Source organism: Candoia aspera, chromosome 8 (assembly GCF_035149785.1).
Source record: "Candoia aspera isolate rCanAsp1 chromosome 8, rCanAsp1.hap2, whole genome shotgun sequence".
In the NCBI taxonomy this organism is placed as follows: Eukaryota; Metazoa; Chordata; class Lepidosauria; order Squamata; family Boidae; genus Candoia; species Candoia aspera.
Window position 1 is genome coordinate 69,883,705 of NC_086160.1, and position 13,140 is coordinate 69,896,844.

Sequence of the window (13,140 nt, forward strand, 5' to 3'; positions counted from 1 at the left end):
TGCAAGTATATTTCCTCTTAATCTTATGTGCACATTGGAGTTTTGGCAACGTGGACTGAAAATTTAATGTAAAATTGGAAAAGTCAGAATGTAACTGTATGTCCTCCATTTCTTTATAGACTGAAATCTAGTTGATACAATGTGCTATGTCATGGTTACATAACTGGTTTGTTCAATATGCCACCATTAGTTGGGCATCACACCCTGTGGCAGGCCATAATCACTGTTTACAAGCCATGATGGTTGGGTTGCATGACATGCTAAGCTCAACTAATATATCACATTGTGGCTTAATCAGATGTTTGAATTGAACCAGGTAAATTAAATTTTGAGAAAACATCTGAATAAGGGGCTCTGAAACATATACATCATCAGTGAACTTTGAAAATATGTAATTTTATTTGAGGTATGTGTTACTGTGCCTTGCTCTTATGAAATGAAGATCAAGCGTTGAAGTTGTACTTAAGTTGTGCTTATTTAAAGTATTGTAATATACAGTCACTGGTATCTGTTCAATTAACTGGTATTTTCTTTTACTGCGTATTTTCTCTACTCCAATCCCCATTTTCCACATGTCATTTTTGTTTCCTTTCTTTCTGTAGCGAAAAGGATTTGGTGAAACAGGCAAAAACCTTAAATAGCGCAGCAAACAAATTAATTCAGAAGCCCCACTAGACATTTTAATTTTTGCAGCTGGTCACATCACAACTCTGACATCTCAGCTCTGTTATGAGCAAAGAGCAAAATGAATTTGAGAATTTAGATGTCAGAATTACATGTTGTCACCTAAAGTTGGCGTGGAATTTGGTGGGAGTTTTTTAAAAAAGATTTTATTTGGAAATAGAAAAATTAACTTTTAGCTTTCCTTTCCCCTATTAATGCTTAAACTTTGAATAAACTACAAGCAAATTGATCAGTGAGTACTCCAGAAGGAAAATAGAAAAAATGAGATTTGTGGCCATGTACATGCAACTGTATACTGCACTTTTTTCCTTTTTTTAGTCTTTACAACGTAAGAGAAAAGTATAGCAATGTCCCTGCCTCACCCCATATGATCAGGTTCAAAGAAAGCAGATCTTTCTCTGTTTCCCTGTTGCAAAGCAGACTGAAAAAAACAGAGAGAGAAAAATTGGGACCCTGCAGGAAACCATAATTTTGTAGATTTTGTGGTTCCACTTGATCATAAGCAGGACACACACCCATCATGGTTAGAGCTTGCTTTTAGAAGTATTTGGCCATTATTAACCAAAGGCTTGTTTGCACTGTACACTTTTCCACCTGAGCCTTGCTCAGAATTTTTTGTAGATTGGGAGTGCATCTGAGATGTGGGGGCTGCACAGCGCCCTGCGGAAGAGATAATCCAGTTCCCAGATCCTGTGCGTAAAATCACCCAGCTGAAGCAGGATGAGAACTTGTCTCTCACTTGAGAGAGCGGAGCAAACTACACTTCTCTCTGGACTCACTCTGGTCTTTGCATTTTTCCCTCTCTTCAGCTTGCAGTTGAGAACAATTGCATTGTTTCCAAGATTTTCCTTTTAAGGCTACCTGCCAGTTCATCCGATGAACAGCCCCTTTGTTTGATGTAGCCGCCAGTGGATGGGTATTAAGGAGTACCCATCGGAAGAACCCAGAGTTAAGACAATGTAAATCATGCAGATTCTCATCGCTCAAAGTTGTCCCAAGAATTTTGCAGTCCAAGGACGAGCTAAGATAATAAGCCAGCGCAGGCCACTTTCTTAACAGGGGAAATAATTCATTCCTCCCCTTTAGGTGACATGGATGCAAAATCTAGCTGTTAGCTATTTTTTTAATTGGTAAACCCTTCTTTCCCTTTGCATTGCCTTCTACCTCTGCCTTTTCTCCCTAAAAGGTAGTGATTCTCATTTCCTGATGGACCTTTTATGATATGTGTGTGTTACCTTCCCTTCCTCTTTTAGGAAAGGCTGAGTAATTGTTCCTTTCATGCATAAGAGGGATAAACAGAACTGGTAGTGTTTTACTGCTGATCCCTCTTTGACTGAGAGCGTACAATAATTGGGCCATTGTTTAAATCTGTCTTTTGCTGCTGTTAACATTTGATTCTGAGTGATCTGGATCAAACAAGGAATTTGCTAGGAGCTGTAGTGATCCTCTAAGCCTTAGACAGTCTAGTAAAACGCTGTGCTGCAACTCAACAATATGTTTTTTTTTCTTTTCCTATTTCTGATCAAATCAGAGGTGGTTGTAAGAGGTCACTGTGCTAGATCCTAAAGAGGTCTCAGTGTGTAGATAATTACCAACATTTCTCAGACTATCCAAACTATTTTGTTTTCATCTTAAATAGTTCTTCAACCAAGTCCCCTCCAGATGTGTGGAGCTACATTTTCCAGCATTCCTAGGCAGTACTGCTTTGGGCTATATTGATTGAGGACTTGGGGAAGCGTAAACCTAGGATATGTCCATGTGTGATGGGTGTGTGTGAGAGAGAGAAAAAAAGGTGTTCTTCTCAGTTTCCAGTAGGATTGAAATAGTTTCATCCTACATAAATCACCTTTGCTGTGTCCAGGCAAAATTGGGAAACAGGAAAAAAGATGGGAAGGAAAAATAATCGTCTGATTTTAAAATCTGTATGGCTGTAAAATCTCATTCACTTCATAGCTTATAAATCTGTCTGATAACACCAGTCAGATTTATTTATTTATTTATTTTGCTGGACCTTGAAAAATTGCATTTGGGGATGGCAGGTTAATTTCTATCCAAAAGTATTAGTACTTTCATTAAAATATCTCAATGGGATACAGTCAATGTTGTGAGAATGCCCTAGAATTACAATTTGAGTTTTCATAAAACCACACTGCACATGTACATTGGGTATGTCTTTTGGCTGATCTTCACTAGGTGTGAAATTTAGTGGTAGGGAATCACCCTCAAAATTTTGGGAGAGAGGAGAAGTGTCCCTTCCCAAATAGGGTAGGTGAAGTTTCCTTTGGGTCAAACTCAACTCTGGTTGACTTCATGGTCACAGCCATCTGGCTTTTTTGGCAACAGTGTGGAAGTGGTTTCCACTTGTCTTCTGGGGTGTCTATAGCCTGGAAGCTTACAGCCCTGATATTTTCTGGTAGTTTCTCTTCCATGTTATAAGCAAATCTGGCTCTACTAAACTTATTAAGATTAGCCAAGGTTGGTGCCTAGTCTATTACCCGAGTAGGCTGCTTCACATTTTTATCCACAGTCCCATCTATTTAAAATATCCTTTGAACTCATGCTTTGCACCCAGGAAAAATGCGATAGTCACCCCTGAGAAATTAGGTTCCTGCTTGTGGGCTGTCAGGCTTCACCCAACAGGCAGGACTGAAACCACTTAACTCATAAAACATCCAAGAACTTCAGAAGAATTTTACTGAAGAAAGTTAGAAACTATACCTGCAGAATTTCAGCAATTGCTGTGTTGCAAGAACAGGCCTTAGAGAAACAACATTCAACTCCTTCTGTATATCTTCCTCCTTCCTGTGTGATAAAAGAGGCTGCTTGTCTCCCTCTTTTGTGTAAGCTGGCCTATTTTCCTCTGTCTTTGGCTTTTGCAACATGTTGGGAATTACTCCCAGGTGGTTGTTCAGTCACTGTGTGAGAGAGGACTCTCTCTCTCTCAAGGGCCTTCTCCTTGATTCCAGTGGGAGCAGAGAATATTACCTTTGCAGAATTTCTCTACTGTGGAATTCATCCCACTGGTGTCTCCCAGCCTTGGGACAAACCGCTGACAAAGTGGGAGCTTTGATAGCCAACTGGCACCTCTCCACCTCTGCAGCTGCCAACCAAACATTAACAAAAGGCCAGTTTGAATGTACAGGTGGCCACATGGTACAGGTCTCTCTGTTTTCCACCTGGAGATACTTTCTAAGAATCCCCTCCATGTATTTTGAAGTAATACATTGCAGATGGTGCCATGGGACTGACTGAATTCTTGAGCCTGTTTCAGTAGTGGAAAGGCAGGCATAATCCACATTTTGGCAGAGCAATTTATTCTACCTGACCACCCTCCAGTTAAGCCTTCATCCCAAGTATTTGCCCCCTGGTGGGTGGATTCAAGTAGCCAAAATCAGTTTCTGTGTTGTGATAGTATACTTCCCCCCTTCTCCTTGTTGAGCAGCACCTGAAATAGTCTGGGAACCCGAACCAACTGCCCACAACTTTGTATTCGATCTGGAACCCTGCGTGCTTCACCTGATGTGACGGTTGTGGATGGGGCTAGATAAATGCACTAATATCTTAGGTATCCCATGATGCAAGTTCCGGTTACTTGTATAAAGCTGCAGTGTAACGTAATAAAGAACCCACAAAGACCTTTCACATACTCTGTACTTGAGATTTGCTTTGACTATGGATAAAAGTGATGTTTTATGTTTATCATCTAATGACTGTAAACTGTAGTAATAGAATAAAAAAATGGAAAAGAGAAGCTCCTTCTGCCTGGTTCACCTCACCCATTTTAGTTTTCCTTTAAATTCATTTTTGTCCCTGCCCTCCTTCTCGTTCTCACACTTATCCCTCCCATCTTCCATTAAGCTTTTTGTTTTATTTATTTATTGTTTCAACTCGGTCTTCCTCCCCACCGTGGCTTTTGTTTTTTATCACAAGTTCATGTGGCTCATACCCAGATTGCAGCAGTCTGAGCGAGAACGCCAATCTCTGGAGGAAGACAATCGTCTCTTCAAGCAGGAGTTTGGCGAGAAGATCAACAGCCTTCAGGTGGAGGTGGAGCAACTTACCAAGCAGCGGTGAAGAGAGAACTGTTTCCGTTCCCCTGGGTATCTTTAGTGGGTGGGCTTTTTCCAGCCGGGTGTATCTGTTAGGTATTTTGCTGAATTCCTTGCATGCTTTTGTTTGCATTTTCCCATCTGAGAGAGGAAATGATCTTCTGAGGACTCCAAAATTATGAGAGAGACTATATACCTGCACCAGGCAAGGGGCTAGGGTTTTTTGCAAGTTATCTCCAACTTTGCCCCTGCTTTTCCTGGTCACCCATTGGTTGCTATGGCGCACTCAAAGAGAAAGCCATTAACCACTGTTTACCTAAATAAGTGCCTGGATCTTCAGTCCGTCCATCCATCCATCCATCTTACCCTTTAGTTAACTGGTGTTGATCCTCTGTTCATGGACGTCAAAAGCATGCCAATTTATGCTTGGACCCTGAATAGCTAAACGTTGTAGATGAGTATAGTTTCTTTGCACATTGGTGAGTTATGAGCAGGCCTGGCTGTGGTATACAGACATAATTTCCTCATGTTTCTGTGTGTCCATGTTGAACTTGCCAGTGTTTGTGTCAGGCAAAGATGGGGAATGCAGGAGGGATCATCAGAGAAGGGCAAGGCCCTTGAGTATCTAAAGAGCTGATACTGGAGATGAATTAAGCATCCATGTCATGCTTTCGGGGTGTATCTACTTCTCATAAAGGGTGATCCTGCACACTTCAAAGTAATACTTTTAAAAAATGCTTTATTTGTTCAAGGCCTTTATAAAGTGAATATCATAATATGCTGTTGGATGGTTTACAATGCAAATTAAGAACAGTAAATATAATTAAACTGAAATAAGTGAAATAATAAATAAAATTAAACTGAAATTTTCTGCAGTGGTACACTGCAGGGGATGCTGTAGAACAAATCCATGGCAGAAGTTAACTATGAAACTGCAGAATTCTACAATTCTACAGTTTTGTATTTCTATAATATTCTAGAATTCTATAATATATCTACCCAGCAGTAAACCCCAATGAATTCAGTGGGACTTATTCTCAAGTAAGCATATATAGGATGTACATGTAACAGTATTCTGGGGAGGATGGGAGGGGAATAGGTCAGTGTTGATCATGGTCACCCCATAAGCCATGCATGGCCTTGCAGAACGCCCTTGGGTTTTGGAGGTTCGACCCCTTAAGCTTTAAAACTTCCCCCCAAAACAGGCAGAAATGTGGTGAAACTTTTACCTGCATCTTGGATTAAGGGTTGTGATTACTTTAACAAGTCACCTCCGTAAAGCATCATCATTTATGTTTTAGGCTTGCCTGGGAGCCTGAAAAAAGACATACAGGCATTAATAAATAGCAGAAAGGTGCTCTGAGATCCAATGCACCACAAAATCATTTTCCAAACTTAGTGGTTTTGTATGGCCTTGTTCAATTACTCTTATTGTTGTTCAAATCAAACTTGTCATTTTTAAAAGGATAGTTCTAATGGGAAAGGTTGGGAACCAATTTACTTTTTTTCAGGTGTATGTTATATTTCAACATATCCTCCTGTTGTTACTTCAGAGGCCAGCTTGAACTTGAACTGAGGCGTGAACAGGGGTTGCGTTTGCCTCATGGAATTCCAGATAACAAAAGCTTGTTCAGCCCTAACAAAGGCATTCAGAAGACAGGATCAAAGATAGTAATGTTTCTTTTTTGTTGCTCTATACATAACTGGCTTAATGTTACTTCCTTTTTAAACCAGGTGCTTAGCATAGTGTTTATTGATTGTGGCTGGGACTAGTGCTTCTGTCAGTCATATTGAAATATCCTATAACAGGGGGGTCTGTAGGGTGGGGTGTCAAAAAAGTCAATATCCGTGTGATTGAAGCCCTGCCCCTTTTTTACAGACACAACACACGGCACACTTAAAACAGGTGTGGGGCTTTAATCTATCCCAAACCATTTAATCAGATCTCAAAACCTAACTGTAACCATTGCAGCTGATGCAGAATTGTAGCCTCTGAGGTTTTCAGAATCATTAGCAGGCTTGTATTGATGGATAAGGGATTTTTCTAAGCATCAGTCTTCAGAAAGATTCTTACATCAGTCTGATTAGTGGCTGTTTTCAGAGTTTAGAGGTGTTGGACCCAAAAGCACTTGGCAGGTGGCAGCACCTGGCTGACCTTGTTTAAGCTTGGGAGCTAAGCAGAGTTAAGTCTACTCTGGTGGGTACTTGTATAGGAGACCATCAGAGAATTCCAGGGTTGTAGGCTGGACTGAGAATTGAAAAGAAAACCCACTTTGGTATTCTTACCAAGAAAACTTCATGAACATGAAATCACCAGGAGTTAAACTTGAATCAAGTGTGTCTCTATTTTATATCATAAAAAGTTGAGATGCAATCTCCTTTTCTCATGCATCCACAAAAGAAGTGTCATTAAAGTTGAAGGGAATTAATTTCACACTGTTATACCTGCACGTAAGGTATACTGATACTGTACACCTTTTTGAAAGAATCAGTACAGGTAGTCCTCGGTTAATGACCACTGTTGACCTTTAAAGATAAGATGGTGCTGAACAATGGTACTTGTGACTGTCCTTGAAGTTCTGGCCCTCCCAGCACCCCCGCAGTAACATGATCGTGATCCGGGTGCTCGGCAACTGGCTCGCATTTATGATGGTTGAAGAGCCCTGTGATCACATGATCGCCATTTGCGACCTTCCCTTCCAGCTTCCCACAAGCAAAATCAGTGGGGAAGCTGGCAGGGAAGGTTGCAAGGTGCTCCTCTAAGTTGCTTGCACTCCTGCAGCTTTTTGTCCTGAAAAGCCTGGCTACAGAGTACGAGATCCCAGGGATCTCGTACTCTGTTGCGCATCCCTGCAGCACCCCCCCCACATGGTGGCCCCTGTGCACCCTCCTCCACCCCACAGCAGCCACTCCAGCCTCGCCATGCCGCAACAGCCACTTGCCAGCCCAATAGCCCACTTGCAAGCTCCCTGGGACTTGCAACTTCCTGCTGACTTCCCCATTGACTTCGCTTGTGGGAAGCTGGCAGGAAGTTGCAAGGAGGTCCTCGCGTAACAACCCTTGAGCCTTGCTTAACAATGGCAACGGGGACTGCCTGGATTGCTATCACTAAGCAATGCGGTCACATGACATTGCACTTTACGACTGCATCACTTAGCAATGGAAATTCTGGTCCCAATTACAGTTGTTAAGTGAGGACTTCCTGTATGCTGCGTAAGATACCCCCATATCAAGGAGGGTAATGCATAGGCAGACAATTCTGATGATCCAGTTCTCATTCTGATCTTTTAATTGATCTGTGATCTGGTAGTGGCAGGTGGCTCCATTATTCTCAATAGGAAACAGCACCGTTAAAGAAAAGTAGGGAATTTTTCAGCCCTTGGTTTTGGTGGCAGATTCAAAATAAAAGAGTCTGCTCTGGGGTATTCTGCTTTGATTCTTAATGTGTTACTTGCTTTAACAGCATTCAAGCAACAGACACCCTGAAGGAGATTCTCGATGGAGAACACCGGTGAAAGAGAATGCAGCTCTACCAAGCAGGTATGGACTAAATACAAGAATCATAATCTCTGACTTTTCTTAAACAAACAAACAAACAAACAAACAAACAAACAGAGTGATGGTACTTATAATTTATAGGTCAATTTGGAAGACTTCTTGTGATTCCTGGTGCTGCCTATATATGAAACCCTATCATGATTGCTGCAGAACATTCTTAGTGTATCAGTCCCAATTTAAATAGGTTCCATTAAGGCCATAGTTGGTGTAGGTACGAGAAGTGAGTTTGCCAAGTAATTGCCTTCAGACACAATACAGTTTTTTGTATGGCCAAGCTCAGCATACTAAATTGCTCCAAATCTCCCCACTGGGCATAACATTTTCTTGGGGAAATGGTGAAGGCAGTTCAAGTAACATAGATGTCGTAAAGATTTGCACTGTAGTAAGTTTCAAGATCTTCATTTTTCAGCCTCTGTTTTGGGTTGAAACAAAAGCTTGTATCACCTGCATTCTTGTATAACTTGCATTCCTACTTAGGAACATGATTTATTGTCTTAGTTTTAACAAATGTAGAAAGCCAGATGTATGAAGATGGCATGGTGAGGATAAGTTCTTGTGGGAATCTGATTTGGGGTTTATGAAGAAGCCCGTGTGCCATTTGCATTTGAAGAAAGATTGGTGTGGAGTCAAGCATCCTAACCCTATTTATGTCTGAGATAAATGAGTATGTTAAACTTGATTGAGGCACAGGGCTGATACAAGAAATCAGAGCACACTTAATACCTGATCTTACAAGATGGAGATGAAGCAACGTGCTAAATCAATACCTTATGTTGCAGCATGTCCCCTGACCTGCAAGAGGAGCATGTAAGTAACTGGTTTTATTAATTCTGGAACAGTAGCTGGATTTTTTTTTTCATACCTAGACTGGCTTGAACTTCCAAATTCCTGCCAGTGCAAATGTGATACCTGTTTTTGCTAAGAGTTATCGCTGCATGGTCCCATTGTTTAAGAGGCCATGAGATGCCAGTTAATCATCTGTGGCTGATTGGTACACACAAAACTCATGTCTAAACTGGTTTAGAATGTAGAGTTCTGATTTTTGTGCAGTACTCATAAGAATTAATAAGGGGAAACCATTGGACTTTTTTCTTTAACTTGCTCATTTCACCAAATACTTACTGTGAATTTATTTATTAAACATTTCCAGTTGCTTTTCACTTGGCATTTCATATTGAAACAATTCAGAACGTTAAGATTAGGTGCTTTTTAGCAACCGATACTCAGAAGCTCTGACACTGGAGATAGAATATAGCCATTATAAGTAGCACACATAAGGATATGAAAGATGGATTGAGTTTGCAGTTGTTAAATATATTTCATAGCAGTTGAAAAAAACTAGACTTTAAAACCCAAGAAACTATTTCCTGATGGTGCAAAACCGTTGGCCGCAATCCTCAGGCATAACAACCCAGATGGGTGATGCTGATGTTGGTAGAATATTTTTTGGCAGTTTTGGGTTTAAGAATTGTTGCTTATGTTGAAGGCCTTTGTCTGCACTGCATTCTTTATTTATTATGAGTCTATCTGGACGTGCCAAGCCCAGAATTGAAAGGGAAAATGTTGCCCATTTGAATGGGGAGGCTTTAGTTAAGGGTAAGTTGCATATTCATGGGAAAAATGGAAGGGTTGACCAAAAATATGCATAAATGAGAATGTATTTTCAATGATTTAGGAGCAAGCTCCTGAGGAGTCCATACTGTGTCAACTGTGTCAAGAAGAGAGTACTCGGAGCAAAAGAAAGGTAACTCAGCTCATCTCTTGTGCAACCATTTTCTGGCCCTGTTGTTATGCTGCGCCATAGCGTTACGTTACATTACATTTGATAGAGATAGCAGATCTGTACTTTTTTTTACTGTTGCACAATGAGTGGAGTTCTCATTGTGTCTTGCATGGAAGATGGAGAGGGATTTGCTAACTGGCCTGAATCTTAGCAATAGGACAGTTTATTAACTAAAACAAATCCAAGCCTTGGGCAGTTTGTGTCATCACCCCTCTTCCCCAGCTTCTAGTTTCAGTTTCTAGCCCTTGGTCTCCCAAGATGGCAGAGGGAAAGAAATAATTAAATGGTTGAACCACTGAGTTGCTAAAAATTGACTTTTTTCCTCCTCACTTCAGAAGACGTACTGCAGTTGAGTGAATTAGAATTCTCAGTGATTTTGTTATTTTTCCCCCGTTCAGAACATCTGCAAGAACTGTGGTGGCGTCTTCTGTGAGGATTGTTCAGTTAATGAACTGCCTCTTCCATCTAGCATCAACCCAGAGCGTGTCTGCAACCTTTGCCACAAGCACTTAATACAGCAATATTCTGCAAGCCCGTCATAGGACACAGAAGGTGACAGTGCTTTCCATTAGCTGACTTCTTCTCTGAAATGAGTCAGCTTCTGATCATCTCTGGAGCTGCTTGAAATGTATTTCAAGAGTCGAAAGAATGTGGGGTCAGATGTTGTCCGTTGACAATCAGTCATAACTGTATACGTTTGAAGCTTTTGGGTTGACTGCACCTTGAAGACTTTCACCTGATGTCTGATGTAGGTTGTGGGAATTTCTCATTCATGGGTCTCTGTTAGAAACAATTACTGTGCTCATAAGTTTGAGATATGACAAAGAAGATACTGGCCATAGCTCTCCACTGATGGACTCAGAGCATGTGCCCTGATAGAAAACAGGACGTTGCACGCTTCAACTTTTCCAGGGATGCCAACTGAGCAGAAGTTGCAGTTCTCAGTGGTCTCTGCCAGTCACATGAACTATCCCAGTCTAGCCAAAGCATTGTTTTCTGTAGAAGAAAGGACCAGTGAGCTATGTGGAAGTCCCCATTTCATAAATAGGCCTGTGTGAGCTGTAAGTCAAGCACTACCTTGGAATACCCAACTCTATGGAAGATTCAGTGATACATTCATTCAATATATTCAACCCCTGTTGCATAGCCTAAAATGGGGAATACAAGTTTTGACATCGCAAGGGCCACACCAGGTTGTGTGTGGCTGCTGAGGGCCATTTGCCAATCCTGATTTTTTGGGGAGGGCTTCAGGAGTTCCAAGGGCTAAAATAGAATTAGCGAATACACTTTGCTCCTTAAACCTCTCTAGAATGGGAGGAAAGGGCCCCAGAATATTGACCCTACCTACTCTGGGGGTGAGTGCCAGAAGTGATTCTGGCAGGCCCTTTGTAACCCCAGTACAGCATTTTTGTAGCTCTACTCTAAAGAACTGTGTTTTTGTAAAACATGAAGCACCTGATTAAACTCTTCAGAAATATCTCTGGCAACATTCATGGGCAAAACAATAAAACTAAAATTAAAAGAATAAAAAACAAAAACAATAAAGCAATTGGTTAAGGATGAAATGCCATAAACATGCTTCTTTTGTATTTTTCAAGTTAAAAGAAAGTTTTCAAGCTTAAAAGAGTTTCTTCGCTGCTTAAAAAAAGGTTTGCATTTACAGAGTCTTTGAAAGACAGAATGTGGTATGCAGCTATTCTGCATCTATTGTTTGTTGAAATTTGGCATACAAATGTTCAGCAAAAGTAGTCTTTTTGCTGAAAAAAGGGAATTTTTTCGGTGTCTTATTTTGCAGGTTGCCAAGGCCAGCAACTAAGAATCGTAACAGGTTTGGGTGACCTGTAAACATTCATTCATTAATAAATGTCTTGAAATAGAGTAACTTGAATCCGTAATATTTAAGTAAAATTTCCAGAGCTGCTTATTCAGGCTCTAAATGTGAGTGACAAAATAGGACTATATGGGCAGTACTACAGTTCATTTAAACTCAACTTAGGTCAATATGATTTTTAAAATCCATTATTTCATGGTTTTCTGAAAGCTTAGCAGCATGTTATGGAATATATTGTGACATGTAATGGAGACTGTTGCTTAACAGCAGGGAATTCTTAACAGTGGTGACTACTGCACAGTTCCAAAGTGTTTCATCCTTTGTAAGAGTTAGTCTACTCTAACCGGACATTAAAATGAGGCTACAGAATGTATTTGAATTTGTTGTTTATTTATCTGCATAATGCAGTCTTTACTGACCATATGTAAGCCTTGCCAAGCTTTCTAAAAATTTAATTTTACTTTGAAATGGACAGGCACTTTCAAGATCTCTCAGTGCAGTAATTCTTTTTTTTGCTAATTATCACTGCTCATATTTGCTTCTAGGGAGAAATGTCTTAAGCTGGTGTTCCTACAAGAAAACCAAACTGTAATATAACCTACATAACACATATTCTCCTTTGGAGAAACATGAAGCCATTCTGCAATCTGATTTTAACACTTCTATTCATGGAGAATTCTGTAAAGCAGTTTTGCTTTTTTTTGCTTTTTTTATTTACTTGCCCTGTAAAAACTCATCTTTTTAATTTTATGACGACTCACTTGGTTTTGCTTTACTTTTCTACATTTCTGCTTTTATGGTCAGATTACAAGTATCACCCTCACATGTCTGGCAGTTGAATGGACTTGCACTAGTTAAAGGCAATTTGAAGAACTCTCAAAATAAGATACAGGACCCTGAAGCACCATGACTGCATTAAGGAAAACAACCTGTTAAGCATACTACATCCACTTGATGATCAGAGTTGATGATCATGGCAATAGAAGCTGGGGTCACCGGTGTCCGTTACAGCATAATCCATAGAACACTTAGCCTGTATGAGGCTCTTATGCAACAGCCTGAAAAAAGTATTTAGAAAGGGCTCAAGCCCGTTTCACAAATCTCATTGTTTTGATCTTGCCAATTGGTTAAACATGAGATTTGAAATCTAGAGGAGGAATTTTTTTTGTGTAGTTTGTCGTAGTTCATTGCAACACGCATCTGGGAATTAGCAAGAGATGTACAGGGGTTGTGTA

General features: G+C 40.4%; 1 protein-coding gene across 7 annotated transcripts in view; it reads left to right on the forward strand.

Moving 5' to 3' along the window:
* Window positions 1-12,278, forward strand: part of RUFY3 (RUN and FYVE domain containing 3) — a 55,783-nt gene extending 43,505 nt beyond the window's left edge. For 3 of the 7 annotated variants that reach the window (XM_063309925.1, XM_063309923.1, XM_063309924.1), the window contains 6 exons: window positions 4,635-4,754; window positions 6,287-6,404; window positions 8,197-8,273; window positions 9,071-9,098; window positions 9,967-10,035; window positions 10,473-12,278. In XM_063309925.1, the coding sequence (XP_063165995.1) occupies window positions 4,635-4,754; window positions 6,287-6,404; window positions 8,197-8,273; window positions 9,071-9,098; window positions 9,967-10,035; window positions 10,473-10,616 (556 nt within the window). In that variant the 3' untranslated portion in view covers window positions 10,617-12,278. Of the gene's footprint in view, window positions 1-602; window positions 4,436-4,614; window positions 4,785-6,286; window positions 6,405-8,196; window positions 8,274-9,070; window positions 9,099-9,966; window positions 10,036-10,472 lie in introns of those variants that run through there. The other 4 variants (XM_063309927.1, XM_063309928.1, XR_010068395.1 and 1 more) reach the window with 3 other exon arrangements.
* The last annotated feature ends 862 nt before the right edge of the window (window positions 12,279-13,140 follow it).